The sequence below is a fragment of the Phyllostomus discolor genome, chromosome 10, assembly GCF_004126475.2.
Source record: "Phyllostomus discolor isolate MPI-MPIP mPhyDis1 chromosome 10, mPhyDis1.pri.v3, whole genome shotgun sequence".
NCBI classification, from domain to species: Eukaryota; Metazoa; Chordata; class Mammalia; order Chiroptera; family Phyllostomidae; genus Phyllostomus; species Phyllostomus discolor.
In genome coordinates, this window is record NC_040912.2 from 44,284,761 (window position 1) to 44,307,310 (window position 22,550).

General features: G+C 38.2%; 1 protein-coding gene across 4 annotated transcripts in view; it reads right to left on the reverse strand.

Annotated features, from left to right (window-relative positions):
- The window catches only part of PTPN12 (protein tyrosine phosphatase non-receptor type 12), a 93,224-nt gene extending 73,486 nt beyond the window's left edge, over nucleotides 1-19,738 (reverse strand). For all 4 annotated transcript variants that reach the window (XM_036010712.1, XM_036010711.1, XM_036010710.1 and 1 more), the window contains exon 1: nucleotides 19,591-19,738. In XM_036010712.1, the coding sequence (XP_035866605.1) occupies nucleotides 19,591-19,689 (99 nt within the window). In that variant the 5' untranslated portion in view covers nucleotides 19,690-19,738. The remainder of the gene's footprint in view (nucleotides 1-19,590) is intronic.
- Between the last annotated feature and the right edge of the window lie 2,812 nt (nucleotides 19,739-22,550).

Below are 22,550 nucleotides of genomic sequence, written 5' to 3' on the forward strand. Positions count from 1 at the left end.
TTTTTATTCATTTCTTTATTAACTGCAATGTCACCAAGGAAAGCTTTCAAATTTATCATCAGTGGAAAAAATGTGCTAAATAAGTGAGTCAGATAATGCACACATCAAAAAATAACAACAAACCCCAAAACCCCTAAACCCTTAGAGATGAGGTATATATCTGTACCTATGTATACATACACAATTAAACATATTATTGATAAATTACATGTTTTAAAATTTATACAAGCAATACATGCAGATGCTAAAACATTCAAACCACACTGAAAAGGTGTGTCTTGAATTCACAAGACTACCTTCAGGTTTGATGATTCACATGGAAAGCCTCACAGGACTACACATATAGTCATATTCACAGCTATGATTATTACAGCTGAAGGATACAAAACAAAGGCAGCAAAGAGAAAGGTGTGTGAGGCCAAGTTCAGAAGAAACTAGGCATAAGCTTTCAAGAACCCTCTCTAATGAAGCTACATTGGACCCACTTAATTCCTCCAGCAATGAGCTATGACAGTACCTGCAGAATGGTGTCTAGAGGGAACATTAGAGATTCAGTGTCCAGTTTTTTATTGGGGGTTCATCACATCAGCACTCTGCCTAGCACAAACCAAAATTCTAGACTCCCAGAAGAAAGTTTCTTCATAAACCATATTTGTATATAGTCAAGGCACAGTGAGTGACTCTTATCTAAGAATGACAGATACTCTCCCAAAAGTCCAAGTTCCCAAACACCAGCCAAAGACCAATCTTACACGTGGGCCTTTCTAAGGATAGCAGTCTTAGGTTTGCTATTAACTCTTTTCTGCACCCAATTATCAAATGAAAAAAGTAACCCTCCCTCCATCCCCCTGTCCTTTAAAGTGGTCATCCATGTTAAGCCTCCTTATTAACAGATATCTTATACTGTTTCATAAAAATTACTGCAACCAACATAATTGGACATGCTATTTATGCACATATGCAAATATTTTAAAGGAAACATATGTAGAAGTTAACACTCCAGGTCAAAGAATATGCGCATTATTAATCCTATAAGTGGCCAAAAGATTTCACCAATTTACCTTCTATCAACAGATTGAAAACATCAGTTTTTTAATACTGTTGCTAATGTGTGCTATTATTAATTTCTAAATTGCCATGATTAACAACTTCTGAATTTTGCCAGATTTGGTGGAATCTGGTAGACTCCTACAAAAGTTAATGATGGAGACACAAATTAATGTTGGCTATTTTGTATTGTATTTCTCTGATTGTTGGAGAGGTCGGTGACTTTTCTTCCTGTGTTCAGCAATTATGTGCATTTTACGTACTTCTGTTTATCAGTCATGGCATGTGCTCATTTTTTCTACTGGAGCATTCTTTTTCCTGATATATAGAGGATACCTAAGTATTTCAGACTAACCTATTACTCATCTTTGTATTGTTTTTAATTTTTATAAGATCACATTTGATCTTTATTAATCCAGACTGACTTTGCCCCCAGATGTTTCACCAGCCTGCACACACACACACACACACTTTTACTTTCTCTCCCTGTAGACAACTATTTTATAAAAAATTTACCCAAATATAGTGGCTATATATATATTTGAACTTGTTTATTTTAAAATAAAATGAAGAAATCTTACGATTTGGCAGCCATTTTATATTACAAAAGGAAGTCTTAAACAAAGTGGTATTCCCTCGAACCACTTTGTGAAGTGACAATTTTTAGGGACCAGCTAATTTCTAATAGGATGAAGCCATTAGCATGACAATACTGGACTGTCAGCTTGACTTCTTTGAGCTTATAGACACTTCCTTGTTTTCTTAATTGCTTAATGTGTAATGCAGGCTACACTGGCAATACCTATGATAAACTATTTTAGAGTATGTCCCCTATAGTCAAATAACATTTATTATTTAAATTATTCTACTGCCTAGAACATTTCATAAATGAGATGTTCATCAAATCAACTTTTACATGTGTAAAAATGACTTAGCATTTATTCTAAAACCAATTCCTTGTCTGTTATCTTAATAAATTCACCTAAAGCCCAAATATATTAGTTATATCTATAAATGTTTTTTGATTGCTCTTGTTTAGCTAATGCTGCTACTAACTGCTGTTCCATTCACTGCACCTATTCTTCTAGGATCATTTTGCAAGTCCATTCTCATGAAGCACTCCATGATTCTCCTAACAGCATGTGAATTTTCCCTTTTAAGAAGCCACATTGCACAACAGTGTGAATGTATGTAATGCCACTGGACTATATACTTAAAAATGGTTAAAATGGTAAATTCTGTTATGTACATTGTAGCACAATAAAGAAATTGCAACAACCAAAAAAAAAAGAAAAAAAAAAAAGAATCCTCATGGAACTTTGTCACATGGTATTGTGATCAGTTTTGCATGTTATTTGCCTACATATTTTATTTCTCCATCTCTATTGAAAATTCCCAAGAAAGGAGTCATATAAGCCCCACTCTCGTTCAAATGGATTGAATTTCCCAAGAAATGAAGGGTAACTCATTCTCTTTGAAATGAAACAAACTGAGGATAATTCTACACATGACTCACTCTAACTTGGGTGTGTAAGAAATATAGGTAACTAACATCTGATTTTACAATGTTAGCAGATAAAAAGGAGTCTACACAAATTACTTTTACATATTAAATTAGTGCTAAACTGTACTTTCAACAGAATATTGGTGTCAAACAACCACTTATTTCAAATGTTCTCTCCCCACCTACTGTCTGGACCCCAGACCCCGTTCCCCTGGTTGGGAATGATCATGCCCACAATGACTGAACTGAAAGATGCAGCAAAATTTAATAGTTAATACCATCAGTTTTATAGTCAGAAGAGTTCTGCCAACTTACTACCAATGTGGCCTTGGGCAAATTCAGTTTCCTCATCTGTAAAAATAGGACTTAGATTAGTCTTTGAATCCAATGTAAAGGGTCTAGTAACGTTTCTTACAGAGTTTATTATATAAACAAGGCATACAGCATTACACATACACCATTATTTGTGTTGTCTATTAAACATTTTATAAGCACATTGCCATGATTAACTTATTTAACAAGATTTACAAAGCACCTTTCATACGGTCACTGCCTATGCCTATGTTCCAAAAAATACAAAGACAAGACAGATCCAGACTACTGGATCTTTGAATATCTGATCACTAAAGACCTTACAACCTAGTAATATAAACGGAAAATTATATATAGACAAGGTAAATATGTCATACCTTTTACTCTGTCAAACCCAGTTTATTTCATCAATAGTTTTCATGTAATTATTACCACTCCCACTCTCCCCAAACTGAACCTTAAAAGAGAGAAGTTCTGTATGGTATTACCATATTTTTGGGACCATAAGACACACCTAGGTTTTAGAAGAAAATAGGAAAAGAAAATTTTAAGCAAGAAAAAAAAAAAACCCATGGTAAAATATTTAATAACATAAATAACATAATATTTCACCAATGTAAATGTAAACAGAACTCAACAGCAGCATTAACAACCATTATTCCTCCCAAATTGGGGGGGCGGGGCAGTGTCTTATAGTCTGAAAATAAGGTAAACTACTAATGGAGGTCTACCTCTCTCAATGTCCCCATCAAGCTGAAGGGCAATTTTGATAACTTTTCTCACCCATAAAATGGACATAATATCTTGCTCAATAGGTTGCAATGGGAAGTATCAGAGTTCATTAAGCACAAACTGGAACCAAGTCAACACTTGTACTGTTTTTTAAATCTCTCTCTTGATTCCATGATCTCAGGGTTTTAAGGAAGCTCTGGTTGCAGTGGAAGACCACACTGCTTTAGAGTTAGAGGGCAAGGTAAACAGCAACAAAAGGGTGGCACAACACAGAGGGCAGAAACAGGAGAAGAGATCCAGGGTTAAGAGAGGAGAGAATAATAAACCAAATTGATACTTTTTGACCTGTCCTCACTCCCTTCCCCAACTTCTTTCTCTTTTCCCTAAAATGAACATCACAGGTTTACCTTCCAGGGAAACACACACACACACACACACACACGTGTGTGTGTATGAGATAATATTTCATGCACAAGGATAACTCTCCCACTGTTTTAAGAAATAAAATTAAATCTATTCTTATGTAATAACTGACTATAACTCTTTTAGTATCCTCGGCTTTTCAAAATATATATATATAAAGCAAATTTGTGCTATTATTTTCTCAGTGCTCCTGACAAGGTTACTCATGACTGCCATCATCAAATCCATATTTAAATCCAAATTCTCTTTGAAATTCCTCAATCTACCTGGCCTCTATAATTCCATCCAGGTTTTGCTCCCAACTCTCTAGCACTAAGGGCTTATCATCACCAAGCAGACACCTAAGTGTCCCTAATGTTCTATATTCCTGTTATCCCCAGTATATTTTTATCTCAGAAATCTCAACATTCTTGAGTTCAATGACCACCTATACACAAAAAAATTAAAGATCTATAAGATCAACATGACACTGACCTGAAATCTAAACTCAACGCAAACTCAATAATCTAAAATTGAACTTAGTAACCCAATCTTCAAACCCATCTTTCCTTCTGTATTCTTTATCTCATTACTATCACTTAGTGTCCATGTTAGCTTGGATAAGTTTTTCCGCACCCTCCAATATCACTGAGTTTTGTGAATGCTACTTCAGAACTGCCTTCCAAATTCATCCCTTTTCTACATATTCATTGTCATTGTGTTTAGTCCCTCCTGCTTGAATTACTGTAATAGCTTCTTCTAAATGGTCTCTGCTCCATCCACACGCCTGTACATTTTATTCTCCACACAACAGCCAAAGTGATCCTATTAAAATGTAAACTACCATCATACCTAAGAGAAAAACAAACCCAAAAGGTTCTCATCTCATTTAGATAAGTAAAAGCCAACCAAGAACCAAGACGGTCTGCATAACTCCCAACCCCACCACAAATCTAGTACTTCCTCGCCCATTTGCTCAAGCACACTGGATTCCCTGATATGCCTTCAACACACTCAACTGAGATCCTTGTGCACTCACTGCTCTTTGAGTCAGGAATGCCCTTCTTACAGGTAACTGTGTGGCTCATTCCCTCACTATTTTAAGTCTTGGTTTAACGTGTTAAACATTGTATGTAATAATAATATCCCCTATACCTGATATATGGTAGACTGATCACATTAATAGCCCATTTTTCAACCTTCCCTGTATTAAAACGTTACTTTGCAGTTCTTCTGACTTAAAGGTAGAATCTATTTCCCCACCCTTTGTAGTTGAGGTGATGTTATATCCTACTTTGGCCAACAGAGTGTGACAGAAATGATAGTGTTACATATTTTTCCCTCACTTGCATCTCTGCTGCAGCCAGGAGAATGTGCCAGGGAACCTACTGGGGAATTAGAAACATGTGGAACAGGGACAAGCAACCCAGTCTTCCCAGCTACAGCCAAGCTAGATGCACTGCTAACCAGCTGATTCTCGGAAACACAAAACGAACTAAGTCACGATCAGCAAAGGTGCCTAGCTGACAACCAAAACATGTAATAATATTTATCATTGTAAGCCACTAAGGTTTTGTAGTTGTTATAAAACATTTTATTGTGGTAATAGGTAACTGATACACTCCTTTTTCTCCTACCTGTTTTATTGTTCTCCACAGCACTTAATATCTGACCTATTATATATTTAATTGTTTATAAGGTTATTCTGATTCTTGTCAACAGAAAGTTAAGCTCTGTGAGGAGTTGAAGTCTTCATGGTCTAGGATAATATCTGGCACACAGTAGGCATTCAATAAATATTCAACAAATAAAAGTGAGCATGATGATTTAGTAAACCATTTGAATCTATTTATCTGTATTAGAGATCTTTTTAACCTACAGAAGCCGTTAAACTCAGAACCATTCTTTTAAATCACTATTTCAGAAAGTGTTAAAATCAAAATTTTTATAAAATGTTACAATTTTACTAAACAAATATGCCTATGTGCCATTAATAAAGATTTTTTCAATTTAGGAATATTATTTATACAGGCTTTATCTTATCCTATTCTAATTTTGGTGTGTTTTATAATAAATTTTATCATGGTAGTACAAACATATACATAATTTATAAATTAATGAAACTACACCAAGAAGGTGTATGCTCAAAAGTTTTTACTGTGATCAGAAGTTTGGGGGACCACTGGTTAGGAGCATAAAGTCAAAACTCACAAGTTACTATCAATGATATCTTTAGATAATTAGATATACTATACACATTATTTATTTTTCTATCACCAGAGAGGTCCAAACAAGAAAAAGAGCAAGAAGTTGCCTTTCCCCCCCTCACATTGATTTCACTTCCTATTTAATACCCTCACTCTTCCTTCCTAGCATCTATTTAGAATAATACCTGACAGTACAATATGTCCTTTACTAATGTTATTATTCTCACACTGCAAAATATTCTTGTTTTATGGATGAGGAAACTAAGATTGAGAGTAGCCTAAATAACTTACTCAAAATTACAGAGACAGTAAGTAATTAAATAATGTTGGGTCTATTCCAGATACAACTGTTGTGATCCACTCAACTGAGGTATACAATACCTATGATGCTAAACACTCAACTTGCTAAAATCAAATATATCATCACAAAGATATGCTACTTCTGTCTGGTCCTCTTTCCTGCCATTATGCCTTTATATCTTCTAAATAAGATTCCCTCCCACCAGCATCAAAGATTATTCTTCTTCCCCCTCTAGCTACAACATATCTTAAAGTAATGACAATTTATCTATCTATTCAATCCATGTTCTATTTTAAATAAAATTTTCTAAATCTTTTTTTTTAAACGCAAGAGAAACATCTACCAGTTGATTCTCCCATGCCCCCAACTGGGGACCTGGCCCACAACCCAGGCATGTGCCTTAACTAGGAATGGAGGCAGCAACCTTCTTGTTTGCGGGATGATGCCCAACCCACTGAGCCAAACCAGTCAGGGTTCAATCTTCTTAACTAGAAAAGTAATAAATAGGGAGAGCCTTTTGGAACATATTAGATATGGCATAAATGACATAATTTATAAAAAATACAAAAACTGGCACATAAAGCAACAGAAAATTAAATGTACTGGTTATATAACTAAAAGTATTCATTTTATACTCTAAATTAAGTTGCATTTTTAAATACTTTAAAAATAGCTCTGGCTGGTGTGGCTCAGCGGATTGAGCATCAGCCTACAAACCAAAAGGTCACTGGTTTGATCCCTGGTCAAGGCACATGCCTGGGCTGCAGACCAGGTCTCAGGTTGGGGGCATGCGAGGAGCAACCAATCAATGTTTCTCACATCAATGTTTTTCTCCTTCTCTTCCCCACTCTCTAAAAATAAATAAATAAAATATTTAAAATAGTTTAAAAATGAAAGTGGTAGATGGATCTGCCATCATCACAAGAATTTACAGGATAAAAAAAATCAGTATTTTATTATTCTTCGAAACTCCTAAGTAGCATTAGAATAGCCCATGTCACTGTAGTCAGTTTTACAAGACTAATAGTATTCTTTATTATTTCTAAATAGCCAAGTATTCTATTATATTTCCCTTAGGACCTCAGAGCATCAAAAATAAAAAAGTAAAAAGTATGCTGTAACTGAGCCAATAGTAGAGGAAAGAGACTAAAAAGATAGGCAAAACACCATGTTTAATGATGTATCACATCAAGGGAAAAGGGGACTTAAAAAAAAAAAAGGTCAACAAGAGCTAGCAGCTGGTTAGAGCATCATCCACATACGTCAAAGTTGCAGGTTTGATCCCCAGTAAGGGCACATACAAGAAGCAACCAATGAATGCACAAATAAGCTGAACAACAAATCAATGTTTCTCTCTCTCAAAGCAATGAACATATCCTTGGGCAAAGATTAAAAAATGAAGAAATAAAAATAAAAGATCCTTCATACCAACCAAACCACACACTGTAAGACTAACAACTATGCCACACTAAGACATCAAAACACTTCTCATCAAAAAATTCAGAACTGTAGAAGCCAATTTCATAGTTATCTCACACTTCCCCCTTAGCTTTCACTCCTTCCTATTATTTGGGTATATGGGCTTTGCATATTTTATATACTGCCACCTTGTTCCTCTCATCTAAAACCCACAGTTTGTATCATCTCTATGCCTGAAATGCCTTATGTCCTAGTCCACTTGACAAATTTTCTTCAAGAAGTCAGTTCGAATGGGACCTCTTTGCTGGAACTGTTTGATTTTTCAGGCAGTTTTATGCATTCTTGCCTCTATGGTTTCCATCCTGAATACATTTCCATTAGAGTAACATGTTGACATTTTGAATTACTATTGAGTACTTTCTATGTACTTCTATATTAGGAGCTTCAGATACACATTATCTTGATCTTTGTCCTTCCTAAGTATTATATTGCCAATTTCCCTATACAATCTGCCTGTATCATAGCAGGGCCAGGACAGAGATTAATTCCTGTATGGCTACAAAAGTTCATTGTATTTTTACTACTTTAGAGGTTCCAAGGTTTTTGGAACCCAGGCCCCTTGAGAACCTAAGAGCTATGACTATTTTCCACTCCAACCCACCTCACCCCCATGGGTTTACACACAAAATATTATGTTTAAATTGAAAGGATTCATAGGCCCCCTGAAGCCCACCCACTGCCCCCAGGAAAACTTCTAGAGGAAAATATCCTATTTTCAATTATCAGTTATAAACACAATGCCTAGGCCATAGTGGGCTGAATAAATTATCTTTTGTATGAATAGTAGATGGTGGGAACCAAGGAAAGATGACAAGGACACATTTTTGCATTCCTTTGAAGCCTACCAGGGAAGCTACTCAAATATTAAGTAGGTTTTCAAGTAAAGATTACATTTAAAAAGTTGTTACAGGAAATGCAGATATTAGCATACATCCCAAAGCCTGAGATTAATAGAAACCATATTCCATATTCTCCAGGTAAAACTTTCAGGGAGTAACCACGTATATCTGCCATAAGCTAGTTCACGGACACTACAATATTGCACAAATAGAAAAAAGATTTTTGTGTGATTTCAGAGGAAAGTACATTAATAGTCAAAGCTTGAACACATAGATATGTTATGTAAATACCACAGAAAATATAAACTGGGCTAAAATACTTATCCCAGAAAGTGAGAATTACATTTTTCCTTCTGAGTTCTTGGTATACGTGGGGAAGTCATTCTAAATTTTTAGTGCTCCGATCTTCAAAGAACCAGTCTATAAAGTAAGAGAAAACTTTTCCAAGAATGGGAAGAAGTATGTTCAACAAGTACAACCACAGATAAGCAAGATTTAATTCACTCAGCAGGTATGCTCAAGGACAGGAAATAGCTTATTCCAAAAGGTAGGAGCAGATACATACTGCAGAGAATGGGAATTTAACACTGGAAAGGTAATGTGATACTACATTAAGGCGGCTCTGGAATGCCAGACTAAGAAGTAATAGACTTCATCCCCACTGACATGGGATTCTAAACTAGGGCAAAACTTACAAAATTGGGAGTACAGAATACAGGGAAACTGGGAAGACCGATGGGCATATAATTGCAATTTGGAAAAAAGAAGAGCTGGGATCTGATTCATCAGTTGGCTTAGGCACTTAAAATTTCAATTACTTTAATTGTCAAAGGGAATCTTCAGGGTGTTTTAGAACATACTTTTTTTTTAATAATAATAAAAATAAAACCATGTTTCCAATACAGTCCTATATAAATATTAAAGAAACATGTAACTAAGCAGCAACACTGGGATTCAAACCCACACCTCCTGATTTTCAACCATTGCACTTCCTTTACCCCACTGATGCCAACACTGGAAAGCAGTGTTTTAGGAAAAGTATGGATTGGAGGAGGCAAGAAACTAGAAAGGAAAAAACAACAGCTATTGCTATAATCACTTCCCAAACTCTCAAGATGCTATTATTTTTGAAGAGACACTAGTAATATATTTGGATTTTATTAAAGCAATCTAAAACTGAAAGTTAAAACTGGACATTTTATTAAAATATTCTAGGATAATATCCCCACAGTGTAATCCATGGGGTGGAGGATATACAAAATAGTCACTCTAAGTGGTTTCTTGAATCCTTTATGCACACCAACCAATGTAGAGAGAAAAAATATAAATTGAACAATTTTTCATATTTATGTATAAGATACCATAATTAATGGAATCATATTTACAGATTATTGAATTCAGTCTAGTACTTTATACCTCATGTTTTCTTTTTCAGTAGATATTGAAAATACAACCACAGTTTTGAAAGTACACCTGTACACATATAAGGGAGAGGAGCAGTTCTCACACTGGCCTAAGAGACAAGCCCCGTGGACCATTTGAAGAATCTGCATGAAGAATACATCTCTCTTCCAGCAGTAGGCTCACTACAATTTCTGCTCATGCAATGACCATTAATGCCCATTAAATGCCAGGCACTATATTAAGCAATAGGGATACAAAGATAATTATGTCCCAGTCTCTAGTCTTGAAGGCTTTCAGTCTGGGAAAGTAAAAAAAAAAGTAAACGTTTATAAATCTAACAAACTGAGTGCTACAGAAACATAGTGTTTAACATACTAACAAAAAATTCAATCTACGAAAATGTTAATACTTTCAGTTTCAACCTTTCAAAAACCTTTTCTAAATTAAATGTCAAATACTGAAAAAAAAAAAAAAAAACCTAACAATATTCTAAAAGTAAATACAGTAAAAAAATTACTTAAAATCAACATTTGAGGTAAATTTGTAGTGGCTGTTTCAGTGAGACATGTCTGGAAAGTTACATAAAAGTTGCCTTCCACTTGTACAGTTAGTTAAAATACAAGTATGTTTGGCAGGACACCCATCAAAGAATGGATAAGGAATCTTAACTAACCCAGTAGCACTGGGAAAGCACTAAGATTAGCTCTAATGCATACACTGGAAAATATATCCTATCAGTCTAGCTTTGAAAGATACACGAAACATATAGGCACCATTTATATAAATTTACTGAGATATTTTACTAACCTACATGCCAATGGCAACATACCACTTCTACACTCACTAGAATGACTATAATAAAAAAGACAGACAGTTAACAAGTGCCAGTGAAGATGTAGAGAAACTGGTGGGATTTTCCTGGTGGGATGCAAAATGTGCAGCAGCTTTGGATAACAGTCTGGCAGTTCCTCAAAATAAAAAATACAGAGTTACCATATTACCCAGTAATTCTACTTCTAGGTTTATACTCAAGATAACTGAAAACATATCCTAACATAAATGTTCACCACAGTATTACTCATGAAGTACAAAATACATTTGATATATTACTGTAGAATTCAAAACAGTTTCAACAGTATAAACAACTCAAATGTTCATCAACAAACAAATGGATAAACAAAATGTGGTATATCCATTACAATCATTCAGTCATAAAAAGGAATGAAGTATTTTTGACCCAACAACATGGGTGAACCTTGAAAACATTATGTTAAGTAAAAGAAGTCAAGTCACAAAACATCACATTCTGTATGATTCCATTTATAGGTCCAGAAGAAGCAATCAATGGAGACAGAATGTACATTAGTGGTTGCCTAGGGCTGGGGACAGGAGTAAGAGAGAAAGGGAATATTGACTGCTAATGCGTACCGGGTTTCTTTTTCTGGGGATGTGGGGTGATAAAAATTGAATATGGTGATGGTTGTAAACTTTTGTGAATATACTAAAAACTATGAAATTGTATAGCCTAAATTAATGAGTTTCTATGGCAGGTGAATTAATATCTCAATAAAGCTGTTATTAATTTTTAAAATACCTACAAGCTACAATATGCATAAGATCTTACCAGGCTTTCAGTCTCTCCTTCCCTCCTGTTTTCTAACATTTCAAATCCAAATTTAAAAAAAAAAAAAAAAAAAAAATCGGAGTTCTTAACTAACCAAAAGAGAAGTTCTTGTTATATGTCTTTAAAAATTATATTTAAACTGACAGTACCCAGATGGGAGGTGGGAGGGAATATTGGGGGGATTAAGGAGGAAAGGTTGTCAAGGAACATGTATAAAGAACACATGGACAAAGCCAAATGGGGTAGGTTGAGGGTGCAAGGTGGGGATAGTTGGGGTGGAAAGGAGTGGTGATGAGAAATGGAGACAAATTTACTTGAACAACAAAAAAAGTTGTATTTAAACAGCAATCATTTCAGGAAAAGGTATATATGAAACATATGAAAAATATTGTCTCTATCCTATCTTAAAAAAAACAAAACAAAACAAAACAAAAAAGCAGAGGGTACCCTGACAGGTTAGTTTCATTGGTTGGAGTGTCTTTGGGAAGTGCCACTGCAGGTTCAATCCCCAGTTGGGACACAAAAAGGAATCAACGAATGAATGCACAGATGGGTAGAACAACAAATCAATCTCTCCCTCCCACTTAAAAAAAAAATCAACAGGAAAGAAAGAGGAGGAGGGGAGCACTCCTTCAAACCTGTGTCTTCCTCTAACTTCTGCCACCTACTTTCAGAATGCTAAAGTAAATGAAGGAATTGACACCCACATCACCTATTTTCTCCTCAACCCACTACAATCTGTTTTTTTCCAATACCCCAACCCCAGACTTTTTTTGTAGCCACCAAATCACTTCTACTTGGCAAACAGAATGGGTACTTTCTCAACCTCATCTTACTGGTCCTCCCAGAATTATCTGACTCTGGTAACTACTCCCTTTCCTGAAACTCTCCCAGGTTTTCTTTAGTCCTTGGGGTTCCCTTCCCTTCTTTTTAACCACATCTTCTCAGGAACAATCACTGGTTTTTTCCTTTCAGGGCTGCTCTCTAAATGCCAATGCTCTTTGCCCTGGCTGGTGTGGCTCAGTGGATTGAGCACTAGCCTGCAAACCAAAGGGTTGCTGGTTTGATTCCCAGACAGGGCACATGCCTGGGTTGTGGTCTAGGTTCCCAGGCAGGGGTATGCTACTGGCAACCATGTATTGATGTTATCTTCCTCTCTCCCTCCCTTCCCCTCTCCAAAAATAAATAAAATCTGAAATAAATAAATGCATTAAGTGCTGATGTTCTTCAACCTAAAGCTGGTCATTCTATACACTTATCTGAAGCTCACTCACTCCCATACTTTCAAGTACCTCTCTCACATGTTTATGTGATGACTCCCAAATCTTGAACTCCATCCTGTCAGCTTCCCTGAGTTCTACATATCTACTAGATGTCTCATAAGCACCTCAGTTTTAACATGTCTAAAAACAAACTCATTCTCTTCTACACTGAAATTTCCTCCTACCATCTGCAAGCTTGATCTTCTCTACTTGTTACTCCTTTACTCCTCACCCTACCAAATGTTACCTTCTAACTTGGGTGATAGTACACCAGGCTAAAAACCTTGGAGTCATACTACAATGTTCCTTTCTTCTTTACCACCCACCCCTAGTGAATCATTAAGACTTCTTTCTTAATCCTCATGAGATCATTTATAAGTTCTCTTTTCTACTAGTTGATTTTAGTTCAGACCTTGACTTCACTTATTATAGTTCAACAACTTCCAAAATTCTCTTCTTTACCCCTAATTCATCCTTCATAGTGCCATCAGAATCAACTTCCTAGAACACAAATCTGTTGAATGACTGCTTACCTTTCTCAGCTCTTCTAGCAGAACCTATCTGAATGATGTAACTGAAGGCTCATGGTAAAGTAGGATGGGGAAGGAGAGAGAGTAGGGTGTTAGTGGCCGTTGGAGGTGGGGAATACTGCTGGAGAGCTGGCAGGTAGCATATCCATATTTTTAACATCTGCCCACTTTCCCTGGGAATCTAAGAATTACAGTGTACAACTGTTCAAAATTACTATTATTGACTTTTGGAATAAAATATAGCATAGATGCAAGAACAATCTGACTTCTACCTAATTTTCTCAGCATCACCTTTAACTTATACCATGCATTACCTCACTGGTTCTCAAAATATAGTTCAGGGGTGACCACTCCCAGATCATTTCAGAAAGCCCATTAAGTCAAAACTCTTTCCTAACAATACTATGTTTCCTCATCTGTAAACAAGAGAATACACAGACTTCAGTACAGTAATTTATCACTTTCCTTTTCTTAGGTGTATATGAGTTTTCCAGAGGGTACATGACACATAATACTGTGTAAACTGTGAAACTGCAACAGTATGAATGTAGCAGGTATGAGAATCCAGTTTTCTTCTATTAAGCTAGATGTTATATAATTTGCAAAAATATAAAAACAATGCTTCTTCAAACTAATTTTGTTTTTAATTAAAATATAGTATACAGATTAATATGAAATGGATTTATCATTATTTTAAAGTAAATTATATTTTTTTAAGATTTTATTTATTTCTAGAGAGGGAATGGAGGGAGAAAGAGAGAGAGAGAGAGAGAGAGAGAGAGAGAGAGTGAGAGAGAGTAGAGAGAGAGAGAAACATCAATGTGCGGTTGCTGGGGGTCATGGCCTGCAACCCAGGCATGTACCCTGACTGGGAATTGAACCTGCGACACTTTGGTTCACAGCCCGCACTCAATCCACTGAGCTACACCAGCCAGGGATTTTAAAGTAAATTATTTTTTAAAATATCTGTTTTAATTTCCAATATGGTAAATAAACAAAAGCTCTTTGGGGTCTTCAATAATTTTTAAGATTGTAAAAGACTGGAGACCAATAGGTGTAAGTACTGCTGCATTACTTACAGCAGATTATCTACCCCTCCCTAAACATGTTCAACTTTAAAACTTCCATCCTTTTGCATGGTGATGTGCTCTCCACTACTAGCCTAGTCCCACCCAGGTCTTCAGGGACCTCAGATGCATCCTGGAGAAACAAGGTAAGAAAAAAGGTTCTGAAGTCATGCAAGACAATTAACTTCTCAGAATGTGTTTCCTCATCTGTAAAATACAAGTTATATCTACTTCATAAATAATTGGAATGTTACATAGAACAGAATTTAAAACATCTGGCATAGTGTTTAGCATACAGTAGAAATGAAAAATATCAATTTCCTTTCTACTTAAAATTATAAAGTAATCACTAACATTCCATAGTAAAGTATGAACTAAATTATTTAATCATAACAAAGCAATCAATCAAACTGGTTCTGAGTAGTTCTGTAAGGATTACTATTTGTACAAAACATGCTTTTATAGACTAAATCCCTTGAAATGCATAAATGCTGTGACAGTTCTGTGGTTACCCCTGACTGATAAATTCAAATAAATTTAAAATATTTTATTTCAAATAGGATCTTAATATAGGACGATTTGCTATTATACCCCAGTTTAGCCTTAGAAAAATGTCCATAAATCTACTCTTCCCAATGTTTCACAAAATTAAGTAGTGTAACTCACACCTCTGCTACATCCTGTTTTTTAAATACTCCACTGAGTCCACTCATTAAATTTTTGTTTTCACCTTTGTAAATGGAGAGAAAACTGGTTGTTAAGCTGAAATGGCCATATTTACTTATAGTTTAAGCGTCATCTTTTATGGTTTTTTTATATACAAATGTCTAATGCACATTAGATAACCTTTACCCTGATCAGAGTAAATCTGTTTTATATTAGACATGATAAAACTTTAAAAAACAAAAGAAAATGACTGAAAACAGAAGCCCAGAAACCTCTTCCCTTCTATCTCTAGTTACCTATAACTAAACATATATTGAACATATTAGCTATATGAGGATACACAGTCCTCATTCGCACAATTTGTTAGATGATGACCCTAAATATCAGTCCCATACTTCAGCCTTGTAAATGAGGTACACTTTTCTTCTTTTAGAGATGAGAGAACTCAGTCTTTCATTTTCTGTTAAGTGACCTGCCCAAGGTCAAATAGCGGGCCAATGGCAGAGATGGGAGGAAAACCCAAGTCAGTCAAACTTGAATGTACACAACCCTTCCTTACACGGCTGCCTGTCATGATCACTGCCTGCTGTCTTGGAAAGAATACTGAAAGTTGAAATAATTGTTATCAGTCCTGGATTTGCCACCAATAAGCTGTTTAACCTTCAACGTGTAAGTAATCATCTCAGCTCCCCAATATACAACCATCTGGATACCTTAGTTTTTTCTCCTCTTTAAGGGGGGGCCACCACAGGCCATGGCCAAGAACAGACAACTCATACAATAGTTAATGACAGATGGGAAATTTTCTACCCTCACTAGTCATCAAGAAATTCAAACTAAAACACCATTTTTCAAACATCAAATGATCGAAGATCAAGGTAATTATATAAACACTCATATATTACTGACAAGTTGTATAAACTGATAGAATGTCTTCAAGAAGTTATTTATAAACATATACTAAATGTTCATGTCCTTTTACCTAGTACTTCCAGGCCTAGAAGATGTCTTATGCAATAATCCAAAATAAAGAAGTTTTATGCATAAATGTTCATTACAGAATTATGATATATAATAGCAGAAAATAAACAGCCTAAACATTCAACCACAAGGAAATGGTTAAGTTACAAAATAGTCTCCAGGTGAAATATTATGTAGCCACTTAAAACTATTTTTACAAATGAAAACACTTATCAAAATGTTAAGTTGGAAAAAAAACACAAAATATCAAATGGTGTATGTAGCATGGTTGCAGGGAAGCATTAAAACATTAACAGATTAATAACATTTCATGTCAACTAAAAATAATTATTTAAATAATCTTTAAAAAAGAACTGCACATATCTATACATACTTAATAGACTCAAGACTCATGTCCAAAGTAAGATACAAATGGGTATATATAGTTCAAGGCTATTTGCATAAATAAAAATGTTATATAGATTAAAAAAATTTTAAAGACAGCCTTTGGGTGATGGGACTATAACAGTAATTTTCAACCTGTATGCCACAAGAATTTTTAAAACATGCAATACCTGACTATTTAGTCAGAAGCACTGACCTCTCTTTCCTTAAATTGCTAAATAAAATTGACAACACAGCCATTGCCATACAGTGTGAATGAATCAAAATCATGCCTATTTTTTGTAAGATCAGCAAAAAGTATTTTTGGTGTGCCACAGAATTTTAGTAATTAGCTTATGTGTGCCATGAGATGAAAAAGATTGAAAATCACTGGACCACATAGGGAGTCTGGATAGAATGATGGAAAGAGAACAGTTTAGATGGCCATCCACTTTCCTAAATGTAGTGCATCATTATTATTCTGTAATTTCCAATTCTGAAATGAACATTACTTTACAATAGGGTTATATTACCTAGGTTATGTCTAAGGCTTGGTTGTAAAATGCTAAAATTTAAAAATATATTTAATCCACATCAGAATTTAAGAATAACAGAACAGTTAGCTGATCATCTGTTCACTTTTTATGGCAGGAGGTACATAGTTTCCCTCCAATTTTCCAGTCAAGGGGAAAAGCAGCACCAACTAGCAGCCTTAATTATAGCTATTGCTTACCAAGTCACAGAATTTAAAAAAGCAAGCACTATACAAGAATAACCTTAGTCACCAAATCTCAAATGTAGAATCACCTAGGTACTACGGAAGAAAAAGGAAATTCATTCAAGTCCTGGAGAAATGAAATCTTCAATAGGAATTCCTGACTCATCCCTAAAGCATGAACCCTAGGGCTTCCCTTGTACAGGAGTTCAGAAACTGGGCACCTGTCCTGATGGCCTGCATCACCAAACAATGCTCTTTCCTGACAGGATATGCCCACGGATAACAAAATGACTAGCATGCAAAAAAGTGGCCAGAGACCACACCACCTATCCTTCCATAACCAAAATAAGACTACAAAAGACTAGTTTTACATGTTTTAAATCTCTATTTCTGCTAGAGTAGTAAAACAGAGACTCCACCCAATTATTGACACTATTCAAAGATACTAAAACAATAAAAATTCGCAGTATTAGGGAAAAACTTATTTTCTTTACTCTTCTTAGATCAAAAAGTAATTCTTCAAAAATTCACAGGCTATTTATGTCAAGAGAAAATGCTTAAAATAAGGGATAGATTATTTAAATCTGTATTTTCTCATCTTCAAAAGATATTAACAAAACCTTACTCCTATCCTCTATTATTAGTCTCTAAAGGCGAAAGTCACAAAGCCCCACAATACTATGGATCTATGTTATATGCTGTTCATTTTAACGTTAAAGCTTTACTGGACTTACGTCTCTTTAAAATTTGAAAAAGTATTTCAGTACTAAAAGTCACTTCATCTGAACCCTGTAAAGCAACTGTACCTTAAGGCAAAACTAAACAATGTTTGCTGCTCACTAATTTTATCTACATTAACTGTGTACAATTTTCACAATCCAGAAATTCAGGGTTTAATGATTATTCTTGGGGTGTACCTTGCCCAGGAGCAAAACTTCACCTACTTTACTTCCCATTCCCAAATCCCGCCAAGGCTAAGAAGCAACACTTCCCCGGATCCTACTTCCTTTTCCATTCCAGACCTCCAAGGTTTCCAACGCCCCAGTCTTGCGCAATATCCGCAGGAGCAGCCGCCGCAACCACCGCCTCCTAAGCCGGGAAACAACTCTAAAGGAATTGTCCAGCAGAAAAATAAGGGGGGGGGGGGGGGGGGGGCGGGGACAGGCAATGAAGGAAGTCGACTTCTGGTCCCACGCCTTCGGATCTGACCCCCTCATAGCGAAGTTGGCTACAGAATTTCACGACCTAGACTTTTAACCTCATTTCCAGCCCGCTTGCACAAGCGGAGGGAGGAAAGAGGGGGAGGGGAGGCTGAGAAGGTTATCTCCCAGTTCAGGGCTTCGGCCCGCACCGTCGTCTCCGCCCCACCAGGACTATTGTTCCCAAGCTCCCCACCCCCACCCCGGATAGGAAGTGATAGTCACATCCCCTCCGCCTTCAGCAATATCCCCTACGGAGTCTGAAGAAGGTTTCCTTCAGGATAATCCTTCCCCCTCCACAGAAACACACACCCTCAACCTAGAGTCACTTTGACCCCCAACACCTCAAACCCGCGTCTCAGAAGACAAGAGAACGGACGGAGGTGAATGGGAATTAGCTAAAGCGTGAGAAACCTTAAAGACCATCCTTTTCCAGGCGTTTGAGATAACAACTGCGAACCCGAGAACAGCACAAGTCCTTCCCTGCACACTTTTGAGAACAGCTTGAGCAAAAGGACCCCACAAATTAATGCCAATCTCAACACCTCGGTTCCTCCGTCAGCCTCCTCCCGGGGCAGACACCCTGCCTCGATCCTCCTAGGAGGGGCAGGTAGGATGGGGAGGTGAGCAGAGACCTCACTCGCCTCCGGTGCCGGCACGGGAAACAATGGGTGGTCGCCGGCGGCGGTGTTGAGTGAAGGCTCGGCCCGGTGGCCGCTCCCTTTGCGCCCAGAGCGCCCGCGGAGGTGGCCGCGAACGCGGGAGGAGGGGAAAGGAGGCCAAGAGAAGGCGGTCTCACCTCCCGCCGGCCTCCGAGACCACCCGGCCCTTGGGGATGGTGCGCGCCCTTCCGCCCCTCTCCTCACTACCGCACACAAAGCGCTGGCGGCCCGGTACGCGGGCGGCAGGCTCCGGTGCCGGCGAGACAAGGCGACAACCGAGGAAGGACTCACCATGAAGTCCCGGGCGAAGTTGTCCTCTCCATTGTGGTCCGGACTCTTCATGGCCTCGACCCGCTGTATGAATTTCCTCAGGATCTCCACTTGCTCCATCCTCCCGCGTCCCCCCGGCTGCGGTCGCTGGCCCCCCCGCCGCCGCCCGCCCGCCCGGCGCAGAGCCCGCTCCGTCTTCCCCAGCTCGCTCCCCTTGCCCGTCCCCTCCCTCCCGAGCCCCGCTAACCCCCGCCGCTCGTTCCTCTCCCCACCGCCCCAGGCGGCGGCACCGGCCCGGCTCCCAACCCTACAACTTCCAGGAGTAGCCGCCGCTTTCCCACAGTACGCGGCGAGCCGCGGCAGCTAGGGCCAATCCCAACCCCCAGCTTGCTCCATCCTCCTTCCCCGCCCTCCTCCTCCTTCCTCGGAGACGGAGAAGCTGCCACCGCCTCAAGAACACTGCTCTCCGCTTGCCCTTCCCCCCCTGCTTCCCGGTTCCTCCTTTCCTCCCGCTCCCCTCTGGTAGCCGCAGCCACCTCTCCCCACCGGCGCGCACCCGGCCGCCACCCAGACGCGCGGCCCCGTACTGCGGCTCCGCCCCAGGCGCTACGCCACGCCAATCCGCGCCCCCCCCCCCCCCGCCCGCGCACGGTCCGAGCCCCAACGCCAAGCCCGCTCCGCCCTCCCCAGCCCCGCTAGGAATGGCTAGAAAGGGTGTCTGCTGTCGGCTGGTCGACGTGACTCCACTTCCGGGGCGGGTTCAGGCAGGGAAGCTCAAACGTTTGAGGAGAGCTGGGCGCAGGGAATTCGACTCTGAGCAGGTCAAGCCCTAGTTACTAGGAATAAGAATTTAATTGGAACTTGCGGTCTCACCGCGGACTAGATGGGAAAAGTGTATTTCTAGAGTGTTTCTATGCTGCCGCCGGCCATAGACTAGGACAAAAGTCCGGGCGGGCCGGAGTCCGAAAGCGGGGGGCGGAAGAGGGCGGTGGTAGGGAAAGGCATTCTGGGAGCTGTAGTAATGTTAGCTCCATGACCACAGACGGTCTGTCGTCTTGTTACTATTGGCTTGGTGACAGGACAGCAGTTAGACTTTTGGAATGGCTATGAGAGACAACTGCCTCTAGAGTGAAAGAACTTTGACTTTTTGCAAATCCGTATAAACCCTGGCAAGTGGGCGCCTGAGATTAGAAGTGCACCGTAGTACTATTGATACCACCCTTATGGTGGAGATTCAGTGTTTGCTGATTGAAGGGAGTTAGTCCTCTTGCCTTTTCAATTAGCAGTACTTTGAAACTGAATAGACTTTTCTCCATAAAATGGACTTCATAAATCTTTATACGTCTTTGTAAATCTAGTAGTCAGAGAATATCCTAGTCTAATAAACCATTTACAAAGAAAGTGGTTTGCCCAAGGTATCCCAGTGTATTCTTAGCACGACCAAAGACAGAACTCATGTCCTTTTGCTTTCACTGCAATACCGTATTGCCTTTCACTAAGGAACGTGAACTTGTGCTAATGTGACGTAGTGACGGATTTGATTCGTGGACTTACAAACATTTTTTACAGATCAGATTGGTCAGAGAATTTGACTAAAATTGGGAATATCAGTGGTAGGCCCCTTTTCCCAATGAATGTTTAGAAGTAGTTTGGGGCTGGACTCTGGTGAGCATTGAATACCTGGCTAAGGATTTGAACCTAATATTGTTGGCAGTGGGAGCCACAAAAGGTTTCTGAGTTTAGAAGTTAAATTAGAAAAATATTAATCTGTCACTTTTGGATAGCTTGTCAGTGTTTAAGGGGAGAGAATATAATGAGAGATATTGGAAGCCAGTACATGAAGCAGTAAAAGCTGAAATTAACGTCATAGCACCGCATACATAGACAGGGAGGCGAGAGAGACTGAAAGAACTAACAGAATTAGGTAACTGACTTAGCAAGAAAGAAGGTAGAATTTAAAATGACTGAAATAAATAAGTAAAGAAAGAAGAAATAAGAAAGAAAGACTGATATTACCACATTGGCAGAGATCAGAAGTTTTAACAGAACACAAGACTCTGCTCTTGAGTGCAGCCTGTAATGTGACTGGTTGATTCCCATTCAGGGCACATGCCTGGGTTGCCAGTTCAGTTTTTGGTTAGGTTGCATTGGAGAGGCAACCAATTGATGTTTCTCTCACATGATGTTTCTCTTCCTCTCTTTCTCCCTCCCTTCCCCTTACAAAAAAATAAAGAAATAAAATCTTAAAAAAAAAAAGACTGCATGGTTTCTCTTGTGCCAAGAGAAATTGGCACAACATCTTTGCAGGCAATTTGGCCATAAATGCATTAAAATGGAAAAGTCATACATGCTTTGACTGAAAATGTTATAGGTAATATCTATAGCTGTGTACAAACAGTTTATTGCAGCCTTATTTGTAATGGCAAGAATGTAAACATGCCTGCCTATCAAAAGGGCATTGGTTAAAAAAACAAAATCACATGCATATAATTAATTTGTATGAAGCTGCTTTTCTTTTTTTTTAAAAGGTATTTCTTTTTTTCAAGATTTTATTTATTTTTAGGGAGGGATGGAAGGGAGAAAGAGAGAGAGAGAGAAACATCAATGTGCGGTTGCTGGGGGCCATGGCCTGCAACCCAGGCATGTGCCCTGGCTGGGAATTGAACCTGCAACACTTTGGTTCACAGCCCGTGCTCAATCCACTGAGCTATGCCAGCCAGGGCTGAAGCTGCTTTTCAAAAAATAAATTATATATGTTGCTGTAAAATAGGTCAAAAGCTGTGCCTATTAAATGAGGAAAGCTAGGCAGACATGTGTTTAGGGTGTTCCATTTCTATAAAATGAAATGAATAAAAACTTGAACATACATAGAAATTTTTCTGAGTGATAGTTCAAAAACTTAGCTGTAGTCACCTCTAGGAGGGACTTGAGAATCTTTAGTAGAAAGGGGACAGCTTTTACCATTTGTGTTACTTTTCTAA